This window comes from Rutidosis leptorrhynchoides, chromosome 10 (assembly GCF_046630445.1).
Source record: "Rutidosis leptorrhynchoides isolate AG116_Rl617_1_P2 chromosome 10, CSIRO_AGI_Rlap_v1, whole genome shotgun sequence".
Taxonomy (NCBI): domain Eukaryota; kingdom Viridiplantae; phylum Streptophyta; class Magnoliopsida; order Asterales; family Asteraceae; genus Rutidosis; species Rutidosis leptorrhynchoides.
The window spans coordinates 338,691,624-338,719,061 of NC_092342.1; the positions used below are offsets into that span (position 1 = coordinate 338,691,624).

The 27,438-nt window shown below is 34.4% G+C and overlaps 2 protein-coding genes across 2 annotated transcripts; one reads left to right on the top strand and one right to left on the bottom strand.

Annotated features, from left to right (window-relative positions):
- The first annotated feature begins 11,275 nt into the window (after nt 1–11,275).
- On the top strand, nt 11,276–14,717 carry LOC139872486 (probable protein phosphatase 2C 27). Its single transcript, XM_071860371.1, has 4 exons — nt 11,276–11,398; nt 12,383–12,583; nt 12,965–13,176; nt 13,967–14,717. Exons 1-4 carry the CDS (start codon nt 11,294–11,296, stop codon nt 14,526–14,528), a joined length of 1,080 nt encoding a protein of 359 aa, XP_071716472.1. The 5' UTR covers nt 11,276–11,293; the 3' UTR covers nt 14,529–14,717.
- Nucleotides 14,718–15,208: 491 nt separating this feature from the next.
- On the bottom strand, nt 15,209–17,579 carry LOC139872373 (putative glycerol-3-phosphate transporter 5). The gene is made up of 2 exons (XM_071860232.1): nt 16,519–17,579; nt 15,209–15,969 (listed from the first exon to the last, which is right to left on the bottom strand). Exons 1-2 carry the CDS (start codon nt 17,471–17,473, stop codon nt 15,422–15,424), a joined length of 1,503 nt encoding a protein of 500 aa, XP_071716333.1. The 5' UTR covers nt 17,474–17,579; the 3' UTR covers nt 15,209–15,421.
- Nucleotides 17,580–27,438: the final 9,859 nt, after the last annotated feature.

Below are 27,438 nucleotides of genomic sequence, written 5' to 3' on the forward strand. Positions count from 1 at the left end.
GAAAGACGATTCACAGAATTGTGCCTATTGTGTCCGGGAGCATTCGAAGATGAGGAAGAGAAGATCGACGATTTTGTGAAAGGATTACCGAAAAGAATCCAAGAAGATATAAGTTCACACGATCCCGCCTCCATACAACAGGCATGTAGAATGGCTCACAAACTAGTGAACCAGATTGAAGAAAGAATTAAAGAACAGACTGCTGAAGAGGCCAATGTGAAGCAAGTCAAAAGAAAGTGGGAGGAAAATGGTGATAAGAATCACCAATACAACAACAACAGCAATTACAACAATAATCGCAACAATTATCCCAGCAATCGCAACATCAATCGCAACTACAACAAACGGCCCAACAACAACAACAACAACAACAACAACTACAACAATCATCCCAACAACAATAATAACCGCAACAACAACAACAATCAGAAGCAGCTATGCCAAAGGTGTGAAAAGTATCACTCGGGGTTCTGCACCAAATTTTGCAACAAGTGTAAAATAAATGGTCATAGCGCGGTGAAGTGTGAGGTCTACGGACCAGGGGTTAATAGAACGAAAGGAACAAATGGTGTCAGAACGAGTAATGGCGGAGCAAGTAGTGTCGGAGCAAGTTATGCCAATGTAGTTTGTTATAAATGTGGAAAACCGGGCCACATTATTAGAAATTGCCCGAACCAGGAGAACACGAATGGACAAGGCCGCGGAAGAGTTTTCAATATTAATGCGGCAGAGGCACAGGAAGACCCGGAGCTTGTTACGGGTACGTTTTTTATTGACAATAAATCTGCTTACGTTTTATTTGATTCGGGTGCGGATAGAAGCTATATGAGTAGAGATTTTTGTGCTAAATTAAGTTGTCCATTGACGCCTTTGGATAGTAAATTTTTACTCGAATTAGCAAATGGTAAATTAATTTCAGCAGATAATATATGTCGGAATCGAGAAATTAAACTGGTTAGCGAAACATTTAAGATTGATTTGATACCAGTAGAGTTAGGGAGTTTTGATGTGATAATCGGTATGGACTGGTTGAAAGAAGTGAAAGCAGAGATCGTTTGTTACAAAAATGCAATTCGCATTATACGAGAAAAAGGAAAACCCTTAATGGTGTACGGAGAAAAGGGCAACACGAAGCTACATATTATTAGTAATTTGAAGGCACAAAAACTAATAAGAAAATGTTGCTATGCTGTTCTAGCACCCGTCGAGAAAGTACAAACTGAAGAAAAGAGCATCAATGATGTTCCCATTGCAAAAGAATTTCCCGATGTATTTCCGAAAGAATTACCGGGATTACCCCCACAGCGATCCGTTGAATTTCAAATAGATCTTGTACCAGGAGCTGCACCAATAGCTCGTGCTCCTTACAGACTCGCACCCAGCGAGATGAAAGAACTGCAAAGCCAATTACAAGAACTTTTAGAGCGTGGTTTCATTCAACCAAGCACATCACCGTGGGGAGCTCCTGTTTTGTTTGTCAAGAAGAAAGATGGTACATTCAGGTTGTGTATCGACTACCGAGAGTTGAACAAACTTACCATCAAGAACCGCTACCCACTACCGAGAATCGACAAATTATTTGATCAACTACAAGGCTCGTCTGTTTATTCAAAGATTGACTTACGTTCCGGGTATCATCAAATGTGGGTGAAAGAAGATGATATTCCAAAGACTGCTTTCAGAACACGTTACGGTCATTACGAGTTTATGGTCATGCCGTTTGGTTTAACTAATGCACCTGCTGTGTTCATGGACCTTATGAACCGAGTGTGTGGACCATACCTTGACAAGTTTGTCATTGTTTTCATTGATGACATACTTATTTACTCAAAGAATGACCAAGAACACGGTGAACATTTGAGAAAGGTGTTAGAAGTATTGAGGAAGGAAGAATTGTACGCTAAGTTTTCAAAGTGTGTATTTTGGTTGGAAGAAGTTCAATTCCTCGGTCACATAGTGAACAAAGAAGGTATTAAGGTGGATCCAGCAAAGATAGAAACTGTTGAAAAGTGGGAAACTCCAAAAACTCCGAAACACATACGCCAGTTTTTAGGACTAGCTGGTTACTACAGAAGGTTCATCCAAGACTTTTCCAGAATAGCAAAACCCTTGACTGCATTAACGCATAAAGGGAAGAAATTTGAATGGAATGATGAACAAGAGAAAGCGTTTCAGTTATTGAAGAAAAAGCTAACTACGGCACCTATATTGTCATTTCCTGAAGGGAATGATGATTTTGTGATTTATTGTGACGCATCAAAGCAAGGTCTCGGTTGTGTATTAATGCAACGAACGAAGGTGATTGCTTATGCGTCTAGACAATTGAAGATTCACGAACAAAATTATACGACGCATGATTTGGAATTAGGCACGATTGTTTTTGCATTAAAGACTTGGAGGCACTACTTATATGGGGTCAAAAGTATTATATATACCGACCACAAAAGTCTTCAACACATATTTAATCAGAAACAACTGAATATGAGGCAGCGTAGGTGGATTGAATTATTGAATGATTACGACTTTGAGATTCGTTATCACCCAGGGAAGGCAAATGTGGTAGCCGATGCCTTGAACAGGAAGGACAGAGAACCCATTCGAGTAAAATCTATGAATATAATGATTCATAATAACCTTACTGCTCAAATAAAGGAGGCGCAACAAGGAGTTTTAAAAGAGGGAAATTTAAAGGATGAAATACCCAAAGGATCGGAGAAACATCTTAATATTCGGGAAGAAGGAACCCGGTATAGGGCTGAAAGGATTTGGGTACCAAAATTTGGAGATATGAGAGAAATGGTACTTAGAGAAGCTCATAAAACCAGATACTCAATACATCCTGGAACGGGGAAGATGTACAAGGATCTCAGGAAATATTTTTGGTGGCCGGGTATGAAAGCCGATGTTGCTAAATACGTAGGAGAATGTTTGACGTGTTCTAAGGTCAAAGCTGAGCATCAGAAACCATCAGGTCTACTTCAACAACCCGAAATCCCGGAATGGAAATGGGAAAACATTACCATGGATTTCATCACTAAATTGCCAAGGACTGCAAGTGGTTTTGATACTATTTGGGTAATAGTTGATCGTCTCACCAAATCAGCACATTTCTTGCCAATAAGAGAAGATGACAAGATGGAGAAGTTAGCACGACTGTATTTGAAGGAAGTCGTCTCCAGACATGGAATACCAATCTCTATTATCTCTGATAGGGATGGCAAATTTATTTCAAGATTCTGGCAGACATTACAGCAAGCATTAGGAACTCGTCTAGACATGAGTACTGCCTATCATCCACAAACTGATGGGTAGAGCGAAAGGACGATACAAACGCTTGAAGACATGCTACGAGCATGTGTTATTGATTTCGGAAACAGTTGAGATCGACATCTACCATTAGCAGAATTTTCCTACAACAACAGCTACCATTCAAGCATTGAAATGGCGCCGTTTGAAGCACTTTATGGTAGAAAGTGCAGGTCTCCGATTTGTTGGAGTGAAGTGGGGGATAGACAGATTACAGGTCCGGAGATTATACAAGAAACTACCGAGAATATCATCCAAATTCAACAACGATTGAAAACCGCCCAAAGTCGACAAAAGAGCTACGCTGACATTAAAAGAAAAGATATAGAATTTGAAATTGGAGAGATGGTCATGCTTAAAGTTGCACCTTGGAAAGGCGTTGTTCGATTTGGTAAACGAGGGAAATTAAATCCAAGGTATATTGGACCATTCAAGATTATTGATCGTGTCGGACCAGTAGCTTACCGACTTGAGTTACCTCAACAACTCGCGGCTGTACATAACACTTTCCACGTCTCGAATTTGAAGAAATGTTTTGCTAAAGAAGATCTCACTATTCCGTTAGATGAAATCCAAATCAACGAAAAACTCCAATTCATCGAAGAACCCGTCGAAATAATGGATCGTGAGGTTAAAAGACTTAAGCAAAACAAGATACCAATTGTTAAGGTTCGATGGAATGCTCGTAGAGGACCCGAGTTCACCTGGGAGCATGAAGATCAGATGAAGAAGAAATACTCGCATCTATTTCCAGAAGATTCGTCAACACCTTCAACAGCTTAAAATTTCGGGACGAAATTTATTTAACGGGTAGGTACTGTAGTGACCCGAACTTTTCCATGTTTATATATATATTAATTGAGATTGATATTTACATGATTAAATGTTTCCAACATGTTAAGCAATCAAACTTGTTAAGACTTGATTAATTGAAATATGTTTCATACAGACAATTGACCACCCAAGTTGACCGGCGATTCACGAACGTTAAAACTTGTAAAAACGACATGACGATATATATGGATATACATATGGTTAACATGAGATTATGATAAGTAAGTATCTCCATAAGTATATTAACAATGAGTTATATACATATAAACAAGACTACTAACTTAAGGATTTCGAAACGAGACATATATGTAACGATTATCGTTGTAACGACATTTAAATGTATATATATCATATTAAGATATATTAATATATCATAATATCATGATAATATAATAATTTAACATCTCATTAGATATAATAAATAATGGGTTAACAACATTAATTGAGATCGTTAACTTAAAGGTTTCAAAACAACACTTACATGTAACGACTAACGATGACTTAACGACTCAGTTAAAATGTATATACATGTAGTGTATTTAGATGTATTAAAATACTTTTGGAAGACTTCAAGACATATATCAAAACACTCATACTTAATGAAAATGGTTACAGTTACTTTCCCATTCTTTTCTTTCATCAAGAATTTTAGTCGTATTCTTACCCGTATTATACACAGCTTCAAAACGTACTTACTATGGGTATATACCAATAGGAACTAGCATGGGATTCCACTCTTGATTATGTCATGTATGACTAATCTATTTTAACTTCTACCATGAGCTAGTCAACTAACTAGAACTCCTTTTAACCCCACTCACCACTCACCAATTACCACTTATCATTCACTCCATTTCACTTCCGATTCTCTTTCTAATTCTCTCTCAACACACATACACTATTATGAACGTATTTTTCCAGTAGTTAATCATCATCTTCATCAAAAATCACTTCAATAATCAAGCTATAATCATCATAGGAAGAACACTTCAAAAACACTTCAAAAATCCCTTCAAGTTTACTAATTTACTTCCAAGCTTTCTAATCCATTCCAAGTAATCATCTAAGATCAAGAAACCTTTGTTATATACAGTAGTTTATCTTTCTTATTCAAGGTAATATTCATATTCAAACTTTGATTCAATTTCTATAACTATAAACTATCTTAATTCGAGTAAAAATCTTACTTGAACTTGTTTTTGTGTCATGATCCTACTTCAAGAACTTTCAAGCCATCCAAGATCCTTTAAAGCTAGATCATTTCTTGTCACTTCCAGTAGGTTTACCTACTAAACTTGAGATAGTAATGATGTTCATAACATCATTCGATTCATATATATAAAACTATCTTATTCGAAGGTTTAAACTCGTAATCACTAGAACATAGTTTAGTTAATTCTAAACTTGTTCGCAAACAAAAGTTAATCCTTCTAACTTGACTTTTAAAATTAACTACACACATGTTCTATATCTATATGATATGCTAACTTAATGATTTAAAACCTGGAAGCACGAAAAACACCGTAAAACCGGATTTACGCCGTCGTAGTAACACCGCGGGCTGTTTTGGGTTAGTTAATTAAAAACTATGATAAACTTTGATTTAAAAGTTGTTATTCTAAGAAAATGATTTTTATTATGAACATGAAACTATATCCAAAAATTATGGTTAAACTCAAAGTGGAAGTATGTTTTCTAAAATAGTCATATAGACGTCGTTCTTTCGACTGAAATGACTACCTTTACAAAAACGACTTGTAACTTATTTTTTCGACTATAAACCTATACTTTTCTGTTTAGATTCATAAAATAGAGTTCAATATGAAACCATAGCAATTTGATTCACTCAAAACGGATTTAAAATGAAGAAGTTATGGGTAAAACAAGATTGGATAATTTTTCTCATTTTAGCAACGTGAAAATTGGTAACAAATCTATTCCAACCATAACTTAATCAACTTGTATTGTATATTATGTAATCTTGAGATACCATAGACATGTATACAATGTTTCGACCTATCATGTCAACACATCTATATATATTTCGGAACAACCATAAACACTCTATATGTGAATGTTGGAGTTAGCTATACAGGGTTGAGGTTGATTCCAAAATATATATAGTTTGAGTTGTGATCAATACTGAGATACGTATACACTGGGTCGTGGATTGATTCAAGATAATATTTATCGATTTATTTCTGTACATCTAACTGTGGACAACTAGTTGTAGGTTACTAACGAGGACAGCTGACTTAATAAACTTAAAACATCAAAATATATTAAAAGTGTTGTAAATATATTTTAAACATACTTTGATATATATGTATATATTGTTATAGGTTCGTGAATCAACCAGTGGCCAAGTCTTACTTCCCGACGAAGTAAAAATCTGTGAAAGTGAGTTATAGTCCCACTTTTAAAATCTAATATTTTTGGGATGAGAATACATGCAAGTTTTATAAATGATTTACAAAATAGACACAAGTACGTGAAACTACATTCTATGGTTGAATTATCGAAATCGAATATGCCCCTTTTTATTAAGTCTGGTAATCTAAGAATTAGGGAACAGACACCCTAATTGACGCGAATCCTAAAGATAGATCTATTGGGCCTAACAAACCCCATTCAAAGTACCGGATGCTTTAGTACTTCAAAATTTATATCATATCCGAAGGGTGTCCCGGAATGATGGGGATATTCTTATATATATGCATCTTGTTAATGTCGGTTACCAGGTGTTCACCATATGAATGATTTTTATCTCTATGTATGGGATGTGTATTGAAATATGAAATCTTGTGGTCTATTGTTACGATTTGATATATATAGGTTAAACCTATAACTCACCAACATTTTTGTTGACGTTTAAAGCATGTTTATTCTCAGGTGAATACTAAGAGCTTCCGCTGTTGCATACTAAAATAAGGACAAGATTTGGAGTCCATGTTTGTATGATATTGTGTAAAAACTGCATTCAAGAAACTGATTTCGATGTAACATATTTGTATTGTAAACCATTATGTAATGGTCGTGTGTAAACAGGATATTTTAGATTATCATTATTTGATAATCTACGTAAAGCTTTTTAAACCTTTATTTATGAAATAAAGGTTATGGTTTGTTTTAAAAATGAATGCAGTCTTTGAAAAACGTCTCATATAGAGGTCAAAACCTCGCAACGAAATCAATTAATATGGAATGTTTTAATCAATAAGAACGGGACATTTCAACCGCACCCTTATCACTATCTTATAGTGGCTAATGCTTTTGAATGTTTTCATTGATGGAAGACATGTACCAACCATTCAACCCCCACTTGATTTAAAAGTATATTATGTTAATGATAAAGAACCAATGAATGATGTGAGATGTTGCTGTTTCTTTCAAAAAGTCGAACCCCACCAAGACTATAACATCCATCTGTTTAAAATCCACGAGTTATACATTCAAGGATCTTGGACCGTAAATTTTTTTTATTATTGGATTTTTGTTTGGGGTTGTTAACGGATTATTGGAAGAGGACATGCGAAATTTTTGTGTTATTATATTGTTCGAAAGTTACGAATAACAACCACAGACTTGTTTTTATATTAGACTTTATATATGGGCTATAAATTTACTAGATGGGCATGTGTTTTGGGCCGTATAATTTTTGTGTTTGTTTTGGCCGAGAACGTTTGCTGTTAACAACAAATGAATGATGATGACTTGATGCGTACATTGATGATGATGATAATCATTTATTGATAATGGTAAATGAATGAGATGATGTTAATGAGCGATGATGATTATAATTTGGTGGTGAAGACGGCTGATAATATAAAGGTGATGATACGAATGAAGAACGAAGGTGGTAATGATAAAGTTGATTATGATGATGGATGATGATAAATAATATCATATGATGATGAATTAGGATAAAATTATGATGATGATGTATTATCATAAAGATAGTTTAAGATGATATAGATGATGAAAAAGAAGAAGAATATGACTGAAATAAGGATAAATAAATTTAAAAACTCGTATTATATTAGAAAAACAATAAGCAGTGCAGTGGTAAGGGGAAGTGTTGAGTTTAACTGAGAGGTCGTGGGTTCGAGCGTTGGCTGTGGCATTTTTTTTCTTAGAAAAAGAAGATGAAGAAGAAACAGACAGATATATTAGGATAAAATGATTCAGGCTGTGATTAAAACAGAAATGGAAGTGTAGCGTAATGGTTAAGGATATTATTGGGTTAGCGGGACGTCGCGGGTTCAAACTCGGGCTTGGGCATTTTTTTAAGGGATACTTCTTTGAGGTAGTTTACTTATTATTATTATTATTATTATTATTATTATTATTATTATTATTATTATTATTATTATTATTATTATTATTATTATTAACATTATTATTTTTATTATTATCATAAGTATTAGTATTATTAGTAGTAGTATTATTATCATTATAATCAAAAACAACTTTTATTTCTATTATTGATATTATGTTACCAAATAAACATTTTGTATATATACAAATATATTTTTAGTAATATTACATATAGGTATGTATTAATCATATTAACATTTTTATATAAATTCATATATAACAAATTAAGTATTTTTCATATAATACTAACCAAATATATAATAATATAACTATATAAATATTAGTCATTTTAAATGTTCATACACAAATTAAATATAAATAAAATATAAAATAAGTTATAATGTGTGAAATTGTTCAATTACGATTATATGTATTAATATACATATAAATGATATAGGTTCGTGAATCCGAGGCCAACCGTGCATTGTTCAGTTTCGTCATATGCATATTTTTACTACAAAATATCGTATTGTAAGTTTCATTTGCTCCCTTTTTAAATGTTTTTGCAATATATATTTTTGGGACTGAGAATATATGCGCTGCTTTTATAAATGTTTGACGAAATAGACACAAGTACTCAAAACTACATTCTATGGCTGGATTATTAAATCGAATATCACCTTTTTAGTCTGGTAATCTTAGAATTAGGGAACAGAAACCCTAATTGACGCGAATCCTAAAGATAGATTTATTGGGCCTAACAAACCCCATCCGGGTTACGGATGCTTTAGTACTTCGATTTTATCATGTCCGATGAGAGTCCCGGAATGATGGGGATATTCTAGATGCATTTTTGTTAATGTCGATTACCAGGTGTTCACCATATGAATGAATTTTAATTCGCGGGTTACGCGTGTCATTATGTACTCGGGTTACGTGTACAATTAAATATCTGAAATCTTGTGATCTATTAAAATGATGGAAATGAATGTTTACGATAAACTAATGAACTCACCAACCTTTTGGTTGACACTTTAAAGCATGTTTATTCACAGGTATGAAAGAAATCTTCCGCTGTGCATTTGCTCATTTTAGAGATATTACTTGGAGTCATTCATGACATATTTCAAAAGACGTTGCATTCGAGTCATTGAGTTCATCAAGATTATTATTAAGTCAATTATAGTTGGATATATTATGAAATAGTATGCATGCCGTCAACTTTCGATGTAATGAAAGTTTGTCTTCTTAAAAACGAATGCAATGTTTGTAAAATGTATCATATAGAGGTCAAGTACCTCGCAATGTATTCATATGTTTTTGTATTCGTCCTTATGGATTAGGACGAGTCTTTACAGTATCCCATAAGCATAACCAATCAATAAAATAATACGTAGTAGCATTTAAACGTTGTTTTTAAATATTATTTTTAGTTTAAAGAAGATTCATGATATTTTGACCCAAAACAAAGGTGCTACCAAGCGGCGTTACACTCCTTTCAATTGGTCTAGAGTGTCATTCTCGATACGATACGGTCATTCGAGAAGTCCCTGTGAAATTTCGATTGTTCGGAGAATAAGATCGGTTATATGAGTGTTAGTTCGTGAATAATTCGAATTTCAAATCATTCCTAGTCCCATAGTTCTAGCAGGGCGATTCAAAGGTCAAAGCGGACGAGAATGTACGAATTAGACGGCCCATTTTGACCTTTGGGCTTTTTTTTGACTGTTTAACTCATTATTTTATAATAGAAGTCATCTTTCTTTAAAAATCGTTGACTCACATTTAAACATACCGTAAATATTTTAGATTTTTATTTATAATTTTTAAATTTAAATGTGGTAAACTTAAATATATTCTAATACTTTTAAGTTTTAAACATACGTTTATCATTATAATTTAAAATAGTAATAGTAATAGTATTCTTGATTGATTGGGATATCAATTAAATCAAACTGACTAATATAGGAAATATATTTATCTAAATACGAGGTTATGTTTCATACTATTTTTGGATTTTGACTTTTTTAATTACCGGCCATAATTAGTCCTTTGGTTTAATTTTGTTATAATTCAAGAAGTATTTTTTTGCTGCCTTTTCCCCTATAAGACCAAATAATGTGATTTTTGTGATGATGAATTTGTATATTTCTTAACCAAAAGTCCAAAAGCACTACGATTGATCCAACTTGATGATTTTATAAAAGTTATTATTAGTCCAACTTGCAACTATTAAAAAAGCTTCAAAGGGTGATCAACATGGTAAAATTCACTCACCAAATGCATCAAATGAATCTTTAAAATATTACATATGCTTTTGGTAAGTTAATTTAATTAAAAAATATATAAGATACATCCGAATATACCAAAAATCCTAGTCAAATAATTACTATTACTATTACTATACTTCAGTAATTATTATAGTTAGAGACTTATCTTTTGGTCATAATTTTTTATTATATAATTATTAAAATAAAATATCAAACGTGTATTTTATAGTTATTAAGAAATAACCTTTATATAATAATTAATATTAAATTAAATTTTAATATTACTTTATTAATTTTAATTAACTAATAATAGAAAGAAAGGAGTGCATAATTTACCAAAAAGCAGAACTACCATTACCACCTTCCTCATCTTGTCCACATTTTCTTGATCCAATTCATATTCCACCCTCTCAAAAAATAAAATATATAAAAAACACATTTTTGATCCAATCTTCATCTCTTTGTGTGTGTGTGTGTGTCAAGTACTTAATTCTGCTTAGAAATTAAATTAAGTTCATCAATTACAAATTTTTTTAAATATCAATAGTTGTAATAAAATTAGAAATATGTGTGTACACGATACAGAGAAGGATAATATGGGGTGTTGTTCAACAGATGATAAAAGCAATCAGCTTGATTCTGATCAACTTACTCTTTCAACTACTTTTCCGGTATTCCTTTTATTCCTTTCTTCAAGATATTGCTTGTAACCAGTTTGATCATATGTTTTTTTTTTTTTTTTTTTTTGACCCTTTTTTTGTCTAAAATAAAATTGTGGGTTCTTCTTTGTTTTTGATAGTTTGAACTAGGTATTGTTTAATTGAGATTATTACTATAGTTATTCATTAATTATGGATCCTTGTTACTAATAACCGGTTATATTGTTATAATTGATATTTGAGCAATTGTATATTTAGAATAGGAACCCTTTCCTTATTAAAGTAGGATAGGTATTTGCTTGGTTAGCAAGTTTATATTTTGTGCAAATACTCATTGAGGTTTAATCAAAAGGCACTGTTTAAATCATAAAAATAATTGTTTTGTCTTTTTCGTTCTAATGAATGTAAGTGCTGACTTTTCATGTATGGGTTATTTCTTAATGATCTTTTAATGAAGTTGCTTTTCAATGTTTGTTGTATTGAATTGATAAATCTTGATGCTTTTGTGAAAAGTAGTTTTTTTAATGTTTTGGATGAATTTAAATGATTGCAATTAGGAGTGATATGTCTCTTTTATACGAATTTGTGAAAAATAATTATGATGGTTTTAATGGATTTTGTTTATATAAAAATATCAAATTACCTTTATTTGGATATAGTTATTTCCTGTTAAAGGTATGTGATTTGTGACATATTTTTTTTAATTTCCATAGTATATTGAGAAACTTTAATTCACTTCACATTACAGCATACAACAGCCTTATCTAGCCCTATGCAGTTTGTATTGACACTTTTATCTTCTTGTATGACTAAAACAATGAATTTTATGTATCTTGTAGCATAAAGTTAATGAATTTTGACTTCATTGTTGAGATTTTGCGACTGATTTAATCGGATAATCCTGTTATGTTGAAACACAGACAACGTAAAACCATAAATATATATGCATATGATGTATGTATTGATTAGTTGTTAACATGTCTATGTTTTCATCAGATGGATAGCATTGGTGAGAATGCAGTTGTTACGGGCGAGCAACGGAATACCTTCAATACCTTCATCCCTATTCTTCGTTCCGGAGAGTGGTCTGATATTGGAAATCGATCGCACATGGAGGATGCCCACATTTGCATTCCAAATCTAGCTGAAAATTTCACTGGTGAATTTTCTGACAAAGAAATTATCTCGTTTTATGGCGTAAGTTATTTAATCTTACTCATATATTTAGGTGGTGTTAGTTTTTTAAGATGTTATAGAGAAAATGTTGCCTAAAGGTCTGTATGCTGAATAGTGAGACTGTTTGTTTTTATGTCTGCAAAATAGTTTAAATATGTACGAGTTTGCAGACAGAATAAAACATTATTTTATTTTTTGTCTTTAGAAAAACAAAGAGTCTGCAGTAAAGAAGTCTGCGGGCGCCACGCATAAACATAAGACATACTAAGATTTACAGACTAAAAAACAAACACCACCTTGGTGTTTTTATTAACGAATGTTTTAGTGTGATTTTTGTAAGTATTTTACATCTCATTATTATAAAGATTTTAAAAACTAATAGCTGTGTTTATGGGGTAAAAGGTGTTTGATGGGCATGGGGGAAAGGGAGCATCACATTTTGTCCGTGATCATTTACCGAGAATCATAGTCGAAGATGCTAATTTCCCGTTAGAGCTTGAAAAGGTTGTGATGAGGTCATTCATGGAGACGGATGCTGCATTTGCTGAATCTTGTTGTGTAGAACGGTCTCTTTGTTCTGGCACTACGGCACTTACTGCGATGATCTTTGGGAGGTTAGTAGAACTTGTACAATAGACAAATTAATAATAATAATCTAGTGACCAAATGCAAAAAGATACCAAATCTATAGTAACAAAGAGAACAAAATATTGGGTTAAAGTTGCAAGATCTAGTCTTTATGATGGTCCGTCATAAAGACTAGATCTTGCAACTTCAACCCGTTATTTATGAATAGGTCGATTTGGACTGTAATTTATTTCAAATGGGTGTATAGTTAATCAACTCTTGTTAATACATACAATCTCATAAATCATGGGGGTACTTTCTTCTTTAATTTGCATTGTTGTTGGTAAGTTATACTTTTGGTTCTGGTCATAATTAAGGCAATTATGAAGTTTTTTAAAATGAAAAAAAAGTAATTCGGGTGGAACTACCCGGGTTGTCGTTAAGGTGCATTAATGTGTTGTACAAAGTGGTTAATGTTGACTTGTATATGACATTTATTAGAAAGTATAAGTCTTTTTTCACTGGCTGTCATTAATGTGCATTAATGTGTTGTACAAAGTGGTTAATGTTGACTTTTACATGCCGGTTATTAAAAGGTACACGTCTTTTTTTCACGTGCTGTCATTAAGGTGCATTAATGTGTTGTACAAAGTGGCTAATGTTGACTTTTACATGATGGTTATTAAAAAGTACAAGTCTTTTTTTTTTTCTTTTTTTTTTTTTTGCACCGTAACGACAGCTCTAAAGGATATCAATCTGTGAACCAACTCGCAAGACCTGCACATCTTGCCACCTATGAAAAAGATAATAAGAAATACATTATGTAATTATTTTCAGATCTCTACTTGTGGCGAATGCTGGAGATTGCAGAGCGATTCTTTCTAGACATGGATTAGCTTTCGAGATGTCAAAAGATCACAGGCCTTGTTGTCACCTAGAAAGGACACGTGTCGAATCTGTTGGTGGATTTGTTGACGATGGCTACTTGAACGGTCAACTAGGCGTGACTCGAGCAATAGGTAATTGGCACATCAAAGGGTTGAAACAAATAGGTGATCAAGTTGGCCCATTGAGTGCTGAACCTGAGCTTAAATTGGTTACACTAACTCAAGAAGACGAGTTCTTGATTATTGGAAGTGATGGGATTTGGGACGTTTTTAGAAATCAAAATGCAGTCGATTTTGTAAGAAGACAGTTGCAGGATCATAATGATGTAAAACGGTGCTGCAAGGAGATGGTGGATGAAGCAATCAAGAGAGGAGCGGTTGATAATTTGACGGTGGTTGTTGTGTGTTTTCAGGCGGACCCGCCGCCACATATGGTGGTGCAAAGAGGCAGAGTTAGGCGGAGTATTTCTGCAGAAGGTCTGCTTAGTCTTAAATGCCATCTTGAAGGATAAGGACCTTTTTTGTATTCTAAGTTCTTTTCAACAAATTTGGTGATGATGATGATGAAAGTCTGTTTTTGACTATGGGTTATCAGTTTCTGTTAAACTGTCGATATATATATTCATATAGAGGAAGAGCAACAACTTGTAAATAATTTATAATGAATTTATCTAATGTGAAATTTGAGCACTAAATGAGTAGTAACCTTTTAATCCTCTTATCTGTAGTCATGTTTGTAGTCATGTTCGAAGAAGGTTTCATTTTTGATGAAAAAAAAAAAAAAAGAAAAAAAAAAGGTCTGTAGTCATGTTATAGTGGTCTGAATTAGTAGTTTCAAGTTTCACCCAATCTGTTATGTTTGGGTCAATTTCAAGTTTCACCCAATCTGTTATGTTTGGGTCAATTCGGGTTACAATTTATATAAAATGGGTCAAATTGGGCGAAATTTATTAAAATGCATATTTAAAGTCCGTAACTTATTAATTGGCTTTATTTTATCATTTGGATTTTGTTGTAATTATACAATTATTGGCATGAACCCATTTTGACCCCTTAGCCAACCCATATGGCTATCTGACATGTGCATTTATGATTTAGCTACGTAATCTTCCAACCAACAAAAGAAACAAGACAAACATCAACGTTGACAAACATAAACAGCAAAAAAGATGCGCGGCATAATGAATCGTAAACAGTATATATATGTAGTTCTTTTAATACTTCTTTACATGACATACAAACAAATCGTATATATCTGCGTTGGCTCTATTCGTAAAGAAATCTCTATATGATTTGTGACTTGATACAAAAAATCTAATACCAGTTTCAGTCTTTCAGATGTATACAGAGCGTCTGAAACAGCTCCAAAAAAAGCGTTCAAATTGAAAAACTACGTCATGATCCACTATCGTTTTGCAATTGCGGTCAACAAAAGCCATTTTCCCTCGTTGACTTTCACTGTAATCTCAGTTCTAACAACCTGAATCAGTAACAAACCAGCAACTAATAACGAAAAAATAAGCATAAAAAACACGCTATTCCATCCTCTTGTAGATATATAACCGGCTAAAAGGGGACCAAGGGCTGCACCAACTGAACCAGTACCATCTATAATAGCACTCACTGTAGCCATGGCTCGAGAATTACCTTTAATTGAACTTTGACTGCCAAGATCGGCTGCAACCGCTGTTGTAATAAGTGCATATGGTCCATTTACAAGTAACCCAGAAAGAAACATTAACGAAATGTTGCTGAACATTGAAATGCTTCCATATAAACGGTAGAAAAAAAGGGCGGGAATTGATAGTATCAAGAATACGATTGAAGTAACTGCTCGAGCTTCGATCAAATCTGATACGTACCCGGCCAAAATTCCACCCGCAACTCCTCCAACATCAAATATAGCCGAGAGTATTCCGGCAGTTTTATGAGATAAATGCACCCCAGCAACAGCTAGATGCACAAATGAAAAATTGTAAGGTACAGATATATTCATCTAATATCTGCAATCAAATATAGTCAAAGTTGAAAAGGGCATGAGCCAGGGTTGAGACGGTTGGGACCTTATAGGGCCAAGATGGTTGAGAGGGGGGTCGGCCAACGTTAACTTTTAAATATATAAAAATATTTTTATATACATATTTTAAAGCTAAAAACTTTCCTCCACTAATTTGTACCTATAATCGCTATCACCGTTAATTTATTAAAAAAATCAAATCAAAATACGAAAATTTTGAATGATTTGACCGACTTTCGACCTACTTTTACCGACTCTGACCCAACTTTTGACTGATAGTCACCAAATTGTACTTTTGATCGAGGCGGACGAGACAAAGACGGGACGGGACGGGCTAGTCACCGAACCGTCGCAACGAAACGAGACGGTTTCGTTTGCAACCATGATTATAGTGTCATTCATTTAAACAGATAAAAAATTATCAGATCACGAAATCTAGCAAACGATCCTATTGATGTCAAAACATGGGCCGATTTGAAGCATACCTGTGTGCCTTATGTAAAATGGTAACCAATACAAGAAAGTGTAAGCAACGAGCTTCGAAAAGAACAAGCAAAGCGCAAACGATACAACACCAGGCAATTTCCACGCCTCTAAAAACCCGATAGCATCTGAAGAAGATCCCAAAACCCGTTCACTATCATTGTCATCATCATGGTTACTGTTAACCAACGCAATTCCTTCAGTATTCGTGTTTGTTCCCATGCCCGAATCTTCTTCAACGGGCAACTCAAGACCAATAGTTTGCGGATTCACAACAAGAAACACAAAAACGATAACCGACACAATTAAAATCAGAATTCCGGGCAACACAAACGCCCACCCCCAACCAAACCCTAACACCGAGGAAGCAAGAATCGATCCAACAATATTACCAACCGAAGTATGCGAATTCCACACACCCATAATCAACCCTCTTTTAGATTTACCAAACCAATTTCCCATTACAGTTACAACACAAGGCCAACCAATTGACTGAAACACCCCACAACAAATTTGAACAAAAACAAAATAACCAAACAAATGGATATTAAACCAATACCCTAACCCAAAAAGCACAGTAAACACACCACTACCAATCATTCCAATTGTTAAAAAAATCCTAATATCGAATCGATCGCCTACGTGACCGGAGAAGTACATACCGATGGCGTAAGCCGATAAGAATGCGAGATCAAGCTCTCCTAGCCGGTGCGGGCCACCGGATGAATTGAACGGAGCCCATCCGGTTTGGGTCAAATTCGGGTTTGGGTCAGGGCCAAGAACGGATTTGACGATACTGGGCGGTTTTCGGGAGGCGTGGAAGGCGGCATAGGCGAGAAATGTGATGAACAGGGTGGTGATTTGGTGAAAAGTTTGGGTTTTTTGAGGTGGGTTAAGAGATGGGAAGAGGGTAAAGGCTGGGGGTGGATCTAGGGTTAGGGTTTTGGGATCTTTCATTAAAATTTGTTTACAGAGATTGAAAGCATCAAGATCAAGATTAATGAGATGGAAGAAAATGGTGTTGGTGGTGAATTGTGATGGTAGTTGAGGGTTAGTTTTTAAGTTTCTGGTACGGGGGAGGGAAAAGTTTCAAGATTGTGCAGATCTCTGCTTTTACGATATAAGGGTGACTATAGGTTTTGACGAACGTTGACCTAATTACCGTTAACGGGGAGGGAGGGGTTCTTCTTAGAACCACTCCCAACCATGACGCACTTCCTTTCCAGAACACACCGCCATATCAGCGCCACATCAGCTTTCTCTCTCCATTTATTTTTCACTTCATCTCCATCACATACCCACTACATACTTCTTCCCCATCACATACCCACAAAATTAATTAATTAATTAATGTACAAGTTTTTAATGGCATGGTACAAGTAAATAAAGCACATTAAATAGGAGAGAGAAAAAAATCACGTCCTCAAAATATTCTGGGGAAGAAATGAGGCAGGGCGGACCACTTGAGGAAGCTTGAGGGCGGATTGAATGCCAACGGCGTCCTCGAGGGCGGAGTTGAGGAAGCTTGAGGACGAGGCCCGTTGGGAGTGGTCTTATATGAATCTAAAAAGTAACCGGGGGGAGGGATCTTTGAAGAATATAAAAATTCGAACACGATTTTTCAATGATTTTTATAAGGATGATTGTTCATTAACCCGTTAATGTACAATCAAGCAACCGTTAAAGGAAATAAAATAACTAATTGCTATTTACAAATAACTTAACTTGTTAATGACAATAAAACTAGTTGGTAGCTTGAACTGTTATTTGAAAGTTGGCATATCTGATAGCTGGTAACTGAAATTTTTTGAATATATTTAGGTGTTTGACAAATTAACTGTATCTGTTAAGAAAATGATAAAATGATAAAATGATAAAAATAGACACTAAAATAAGTACATTTTTATTTGTGAAACATACAAAACGAAAATCATAAAATGAAAGGAACTTCTTTTGACGTGGCTCTCCTGGATCAGTTGTTCTCTAAGGGGTTTCGCACGGTTAAGTCTATCCCTCCCAAGTGTCGTTTGGGGTTTTCTCGGGTTTTGAAAGGTGCTCTTGATAAGGTGATCTCTAAGCCTGATGACATTTCTAGTTGGGTCTCTTTGTTGGTGTTACCCCTTTGTACCCTTAAAACCTTTCGGCCACGGAGCAGTCGTGAGTCTAGGTCTTCGATAAAGCGTCGGCATCAGGAAGAGAATATTTCCCGTGCTATTTGCTCTTGGGGGACAGCGGGTGGGAGTTTACAGCTTGTGAGGGAGTATTTGGCAGAGGATTCTCCTATGTTGTCAGTGGTTGATGATGAGGTCCTTGATTTGGAAGAGCGTAATATTAAGCAGTGTCGTAGGAAGATTTGTGATGGCCATTACACCGCTGCAGCTCGTGTTCTTTCTTCATCAGGCGTTGCTCCTTATAATGACGCCACTCTGGCGGACTTGCTGTCTAAGCACCCTTCTTCTATCGCTCCATCCTTGCCTGATATGACGGTTGATCACCTTCACCTCGTTACGACTTCTGCTGTTGTTTTGGGTCAGATTAAAAGTTTTCCTCGGGGCACTTCATGTGGTAGGGATGGTTTACGTGCACAACACCTTATGGATTGCTTGAGTGGTGCTGCTGTGGCAGTCTCGGATGAGTTGGTTGGCTCTATTACTGGAGTCGTTAATCTCTTTCTAGCTGGAAGGTGCCCTATGGAATTAGGAGAGTATATTGCTAGTGCTCCCCTCACACCGCTTGTCAAGCCCGGCGGTGGTCTTCGTCCTATAGCTGTGGGTACTGTTTGGCGACGTCTTGTTTCGAAGGTTGGCGCTGCTATGGTTGGCCAGTCTTTGGGAAGTTACTTCGATGGTCTTCAGTTTGGTGTTGGTGTTTCTTCAGGTGGTGAGGCTATTCTTCATGCTGTGAATCGGCTGATTGAGGATCGTGGCTCTGATGTTGGCCTCTCTATGTTATTAGTTGATTTTCAAAATGCCTTCAATCTGGTTGATCGTACGGTCATGTTACGTGAAGTTCGCCGCCTTTGTCCGAGCATTTCTCGGTGGGTTGAATTTTGCTACTCTAATCCTGCCAGATTGTATTATGGGAACCACACATTATGGTCTTCTCAGGGGGTGCAACAGGGTGATCCCCTTGGTCTGCTGCTTTTTGCTTTGGTCCTACAACCCTTGGTTTCTAAAATCAGAGATAATTTTGAGGTTTGTCTTCATGCGTGGTATTTGGATGATGGTACTATTATTGGGGACACTTTGGTGGTGGGGAAAGTTTTGCATTTGATTATGGAGGATGGGCCTCGTTTTGGGCTGCATCTCAACGTTGAAAAAACAGAAATTTTCTGGCCTACGGAGGACCCTCGCAGCAGGCAAGTATGTGTCTTTCCTCCTAATATTGCTCGGCCTTTAAATGGTGTTAAGTTGCTTGGGGCCCCCGCAAGTTCCGATCCTGGTTTTAGTAGTGAACTGGTGATGCAAAGGGTGACCAAGTCCATTGCGCTTATGGATAAGGTTGCTAAGCTTGATGATCCTCAGTGTGAGTTGTTGTTGCTTAGGGCATTGATAATGCTAAAAACGAACATATATTTCATAGCATTATTCCTCAAGAAAGACAAGCTTTTAGTTGCAATTGTTCTATTTACAAGTGATATTCGTTTAAATAATAAAAGGTGAAGACAAAAGACAGATTCGACGAATTGAAGACGCAAACGACCAAAAAGCTCAAAAGTACAAAAGACAATCAAAAAGGTTCCAATTATTGATAAGAAACGTCTCGAAATCACAAGAGTACAAGATTCAAAATGCAAAGTACAAGATATTAAATTGTACGCAAGGACGTTCGAAAAAAAAAAAAAAATTATGAATTTTTAATTTTATGCATTTCAAATTTTGAGTTTGGTGTGAATTTTTAATATTAATTTTGAATTTTATATTTAAGTTGTGTGAATTTAAAAACAAAAATTTACTTTATCTCATTAAGTTAAAAATATGATTTTTAAAATTCGTCGTAAGTTGAAGACTAGGTCTTTGAACCGAAATTACTTTACCCGAGGGAGGGACGAGAACTTTTATTATCATTATTTTTAATCTTACTGAATTAGAGTATGCCAAAAACATTGAAAAAACCCAAAAATCTTAGCTTTTAAAACAATCGCTACAAAAAGACAAATTTTAAAATTTTGTCGAGGGACGGAATAGGACATCGATCCGAAATGACCTCATCCTAAATAACAAGGGAAACAAAATTTTAAAATTAATTACTAAATTGTTTTAAGAAGTTAAAGATTAAAAAAAAAAAAAAAAAAAAAAAAAAAAGTAAACTCCGCGACTCGCGGAGTTTGAAGTGCAAACCTCCGCGACTCGCGGAGGGACCAAAACCCAGAAAAAAAAAAAAAAATAGCTGAACGATCAGTTCACTCCCCACACAAAAACAACTCGAAAAATACTGCAAAAACACTGCGAAAAAACCCGAAAAACAACCCCAAAAATCCCAATTTTTAACCGTTAATCACCAAATTTTTTGCTAAAATCATGTTGAGAAGGATGATATCTAAGAATTACTCAAGAAAAACGGTAAATTTCTACACCTAAACACCATTTAATTCGAATTTTAGTGTTCTTGAGCTATTTTTTCCCCAATTTGATTTTGATGCTTTTTAGTGTAATTAGACTTAAATTGTTTATGTATTATGCTTGTATAACCTAGATTGATGTTGTTTAACATGATTAGAAGCCTTAAACTTCAAATTTTGAATAATCTAGGGTTTGTGTTCTTGAGCAAATTTGGGGCTTTTTGATATAAACAGGTTATGGCCGATTTTTGTCATGAATTGTTGCTAAATTGAGTAGTGTAACATGTCTAGGTAGTTAAATGATCCAAACTTTGAGCCTAAACATGATTTTGAGAATTAAAGTGGACTTTTTCAAGTCTAAAATTCATGAACTTGATTTTTGAAAGATAATGCCATTTGAGACTTGTTTGATTGCTAGTAATGATTATTTTGACATGTTATTTGAGTTGAATGCTTATGAACTTGGCGAAAATTTTCGTATATGCTTATTTGAAAAAGTGTAGATTTGATAAAAATGTGAAAATAAGCTTAAGTTTGATATAAATTGATAATGTCATTGTAATTATTTTGATTGATGATTTTGCTGACACTAATGCATATTTGGATGCACAAAATTTGTGTTTGATGTGTTTTGCAGAATGAAAGGGGTGAATCTTCATCCCAAGCCCGCAATGCTCCTGCTGAGAATTTGGAACAACAGGAGGTAGATAACTACTACAAGCAGGATGTACCTCATCCAGTCATGACCTTTTCAGATATGCACTTGGAACAGTTGCACCCGAACCTGAGATTTGACAGACTTTGGATAGATTATCCAAAATATCAACGGGGTTTGCATACTCTTCACTCTAAGGTTGTTGAGGTACCGAGGGTCATAGAATGGGGACCCTTAGAAGCTGTAGAATTGGCCGGGCCAATTAGGGAATTACTTGTACAGAGGCATGGTAATTCTTCTTTTAATGACTGGATATGTTTATTCACCATACGCAGACCTGTATATAAAGTATGGTGTGAAGAGTTGTTATGTAGTATAGAGTTGAATGATCGGGTAGCTAGTTTAACCGATCGTTCTTTTATTAGATTTTTGTTAGGCGGTTCGATGCGCCACATGTCTTTACTGGACATGGCTCAGGCTTTACGTATATATACGCCTGAGGAGTTAGCGTCTGCCGATTGTAGAGGATTGATACTAAACGGTAGAAAGATAGATGAGAATTTTGATACACACGGTGTGTGGAGTCAAATGACAAGCCATCACCGTTTCAAAGGGGGAAACTACTCTTATTTGGATATAGATAGAGCCGAATTAAGAGTGATACATAGGTTTTTAGCTAATTCGATTACACAAAGGGGTAAGAACAAAGAAAAAGTAAATGAACAGGATTTGTTTTACCATATGTGTATTCGAGACCCACAGAGCGCTGTAAGTATACCATATTGTGTGGGTTATTATTTATCAGCTATGGTTCGGGGGATGCGTCCACATAGCATAATAGGAGGTGGTATTTTTATTACTTTGATTGGTGAATATCTCGGTGTGGATATAAGTCGGGGGTGATTATTAGTAGAAGAACCAGAACCCCGCGATACTATAGGATTAAATGTATACCATGGTGCGAAAGTTTTGAAGAGGCGGAATAACGCCGCAGTACGATACCATGGTAGACATCCACAGGTGGAGAGAAACCAGGAGCAAGGTAATGTAGGAGGGGGGAATGAGATGCAAGAAATGCATAGGTTTATAGCTTCTCAGGAATACGAAAATGCTAGACAGAGAGCATTTGAAGATTGGCAAGTTCATCAGAACCAGATCATAGCGCATTGCCAACATATAGGTAGAAACTATATTCCTACACCGAAACCCGTCTTCCCTCCTTGGTCGATAGAGATGCAGCCACCATATCCTACGTATGACCCTGCCGAAGCATTCTATAGCACTTATGGTTATGCCTGGAACCCCTATTGGTACCAATATCATCCTTAGTTTACTTATTATTTTTTTTATTTTGTAATTTGTAATTATTGATACATTTAATATTTTTGTCAATATTGTAATCATTTTTATAATTATCTAACTTTTATTCTTAGATTTTAATAATTTTTGAATGTGGGGTAATATACCAAACTTCAAAAATATGTATATATGTTTGCAGTTTATCTTATGTACACAACAGGGTAAAACAGCGCATTTTCAAAGACTGGCATTAAGTTCAGCAAAAGCAACTAATTTTGACGACAAGATGCAAAATATATGTGAAATAACAACAAGACGGAATGAACAAATGATGTGCACCATTTATCATTCAGCAAACAAACGCCAATATATTTGGAAACTTTGGTAAAAATTTAATCATTTTCACACAAATCACCCTCAATAATTTAAATTGTTACTGATTTCTTGCAAATGAGGGCATTGCAAGATCTTAAGTGTGGGAAGGGGTTAAATTCTTTCGGATTTTAAAATTTTTACTTTATACACTTGGTTACTATTAAAAATACTAGTAAAGCAGTAGTTGTATTAGAATCTAGTGCTCTCTGATAAAAAAGAACAGCCCTAGTCTTATATACTGACTACCCAATTCTAGTAAAATTTTTCAATTAAATGAATTCAAAATCATGTTCATACATATTTATGAACGATAAAACTAGGTTTTAACACCGAAATTATTGTTACCTCGGAAAGGACATAAATTGAGAAACAAACTAAAATGTTAAAATTCATTTAAAATGGAATAGAGGACGATAAAAAAAAGAAAGTAAAAGCCAAGTGTGGAAAAATTTACCAAGTTATCTTAACATATGTCACATATATCTGTAACAAATAACTGAAAATACTTTTGCTTTGAACTAAACTAAACTGTTTTACCCAATGAAAGAAAAGAAGAGATGGATCTACACGATGAATCAATTCCATCATTAAAAGGAAGTAAAGTCTTCCGAAAAAGAAACGCGCTTCTTGATTTAGGTCATGAAGTTGTCGTTCAGACCAGCTGTAGGTTGACGAAAAATCTAGAAAAGTCATCACTAAAATCAGCAGGAAATCCACGGACCTCAGCATTAAACAGGGTCGCCAAGTGGTCAGATTTATCCTAACCATGAGAAGGATTTATCTCGTACAATGGGGGGGCACCATGCAAATTAGCTGGATAAGACTAATGAATCAGATCCCCAGAAAGGATAATCTCCTTAAAGATTAAAAATCAGCTTTTAAGACTGATATTACTCAATCCTTGAGATTGACCTTAAAGATTGAGAATTCAAACTCATGGAATTCAATGATATCTAAACTCGAGCTTAAATGAGAAAATATTTTGATCAAAATTACAAACCGATTTGTTTTCTGAAAACCCTATTTTCAATGCGTTCATTACCATTGAACGTAAAATTCTAGGAATTCACCTGGAATTCATTAGGTCACCTGAACTAAATCGGGTGTCAACCGTAAGAACGGTGGTTGCATAACATGGTCAAAGACAGGACCTTGTGCCAGACCGAAAAATTATAAGGGTAAGCTTTACTATTGCTCCTACCAAGGATAGTAATTGCGTCCGACACGTTATAGACCATAATCAAAAGCATGTCACGGGACATTGCCTTAACAGTTGCTTGTTCAACGCTTTCCTTTACAACCGGACGGTAGTTTACCGAAAGGTAATATACGGGACAAGTAAACTGGACGTGTTGCTTTCCAAATACAAGGTTAGCAAGTGGGTGACACAAAACCGCAAGTTTTGAGCTAAAATTTTCAAATCTGAAACCCACCAAACCCACAAAAATATTTTGCAAACACCGGTAAAGGGTTATTCCGGAAAACTTATCTAGGGTAAAAACTAGATTTAATTTTCAAAAGATCAAATGTTTTCATAAAGATCCAATTTCCTTAATGGATCTAAATTTTTATAGTCATGTGGGACTGTAAACCATATTGTTACTACCATTGTTTATACCGCCGTATAGAAATCACTGATGTACAAAGTGTGAAGAATAAAGAAGTGATTCTAGTATTTCAAGACAATATTGCTTGAGGACAAGCAACGCTCAAGTGTGGGAATATTTGATAATGCTAAAAACGAACATATATTTCATAGCATTATTCCTCAAGAAAGACAAGCTTTTAGTTGCAATTGTTCTATTTACAAGTGATATTCGTTTAAATAATAAAAGGTGAAGACAAACGACAGATTCGACGAATTGAAGACGCAAACGACCAAAAAGCTCAAAAGTACAAAAGACAATCAAAAAGGTTCCAATTATTGATAAGAAACGTCTCGAAATCACAAGAGTACAAGATTCAAAACGCAAAGTACAAGATATTAAATTGTACGCAAGGACGTTCGAAAATCCGGAACCGGGACCAGAGTCAACTCTTAACGCTCGATGCAACGGACTAAAAATTACAAGTTAACTATGTATATAAATATAATATAATATATAATTAATTATATTAATTATATATATATTATATATATATATATATAAAAAAACCGATCGGCAGAGAAAACTCCAAGGACTGAGCTGTAAATACTATCTCCGCGACTCGCGGAGTTTGAAGGGCATTTTGCCGCGAGTCGCGGAGCCCCAATTTTCAACTCTGGCTATAAAGCAAACCGAATTCTGATCAAATTTCATATCTTATTTCTCTATCTCTCTCAATATATACGATATATATATATATAATTTATATTTTAATTTTAATTTTAATTCTAATAATAAGGGTATGTTAGCGAATGTTGTAAGGGTGTAAGTCGAAATTCTGTCCGTGTAACGCTACGCTATTTTTAATCATTGTAAGTTATGTTCAACCTTTTTATATTAATGTCTCGTAGCTAAGTTATTATTATGCTTATTTAAAACGAAGTAATCATGATGTTGGGCTAATTACTAAAATTGGGTAATTGGGCTTTGTACCATAATTGGGGTTTGGACAAAAGAACGACACTTGTGGAAATTAGACTATGGGCTATTAATGGGCTTTATATTTGTTTAACTAAATGAAAGTTTATTAATGTTAATATAAAGATTTACAATTGGGCGTCCCTATAAATTACCATATACACTCGATCGGACACGATGGGCGGGGTATTTATATGTACGAATAATCGTTCATTTAACCGGACACGGGAATGGATTAATAGCCACTAGAATAATTAAAACAGGGGTGAAATTACATTCAAGGGTAATTGGTGTAATTATTAACAAAGTAGTAAAACCTTGGTTTACACGCAGTCGATAACCTGGTGTATTCATTAAACAAAGTATTAAAACCTTGTTACAATTCGAATCCCCAATTAGTTGGAATATTTAACTTCGGGTATAATAATAATTTGACAAGGACACTTGCAATTTATATTTATGACTGATGGACTGTTATGGACAAAAACCAGACGGACATATTGAATAATCCAGGACAAAGGACAATTAACCCATGGGCATAAAACTAAAATCAACACGTCAAACATCATGATTACGGAAGTTTAAATAAGCATAATTCTTTTATTTCATATTTAATTTCCTTTATTTTATATTTAATTGCACTTCTAATTATCGCACTTTTATTTATTTTATTTTATCGCACTTTTAATTATCATACTTTTTAATTATCGCAATTTTATTTTATCGCATTTTTATTATTCGCAATTTCATTATCGTTATTTACTTTACGCTTTAATTTAAGTCTTGTATTTATTTTATATTTTACATTAGGTTTTAACTGCGACTAAAGTTTTAAAATCGACAAACCGGTCATTAAACGGTAAAAACCCCCCTTTATAATAATAATATTACTTATATATATTTGTATTTTTATAAAAGTAAACTAATATAGCGTTGAGCTTTGTTTAAAGATTTCCCTGTGGAACGAACCGGACTTACTAAAAACTACACTACTGTACGATTAGGTACACTGCCTATAAGTGTTGTAGCAAGGTTTAAGTATATCCATTCTATAAATAAATAAATATCTTGTGTAAAATTGTATCGTATTTAATAGTATTTCCTGCTAAAATTTAATAACTATTTTATATACACCTCGCATAACATCAAGTATTTTTGGCGCCGCTGCCGGGGAAAAACTCTTAAAAGCCGGAAGCGCAACGCTAATATATAAAAAAAAAAAAAAGATTTTTAGTTACTTTTATTAAAATTTGCTTTTGTAAAAATACGTTTTAATTATTCGAAAATATAAAAAGAAAAACAAAAATATAAGTATTTTTAAGATTTTGTTAAATATTTAAGTGTTATAAGTTTCTTTATTTCTATTTTAGTTTATAAAAATATAAGTTTTATTTTAAAATCTTTTATTTATTTAAAAAACAGAAAACATAAAATAAAAAAAAAATAAAGAAAAACGCGTAAAAATTGA

Coding starts and splice junctions, on each gene's coding strand:
- LOC139872486 (XM_071860371.1), top strand. CDS start 11,294: ATGTGTGTACACGATACAGAGAAGGATAATATGGGGTGTTGTTCAACA. Junction 12,584..12,964: donor AAATTATCTCGTTTTATGGC/GTAAGTTATTTA, acceptor ATGGGGTAAAAG/GTGTTTGATGGGCATGGGGG. Junction 13,177..13,966: donor ACTGCGATGATCTTTGGGAG/GTTAGTAGAACT, acceptor AATTATTTTCAG/ATCTCTACTTGTGGCGAATG.
- LOC139872373 (XM_071860232.1), bottom strand. CDS start 17,473: ATGAAAGATCCCAAAACCCTAACCCTAGATCCACCCCCAGCCTTTACC. Junction 15,970..16,518: donor ATTTTACATAAGGCACACAG/GTATGCTTCAAA, acceptor TTGTGCATCTAG/CTGTTGCTGGGGTGCATTTA.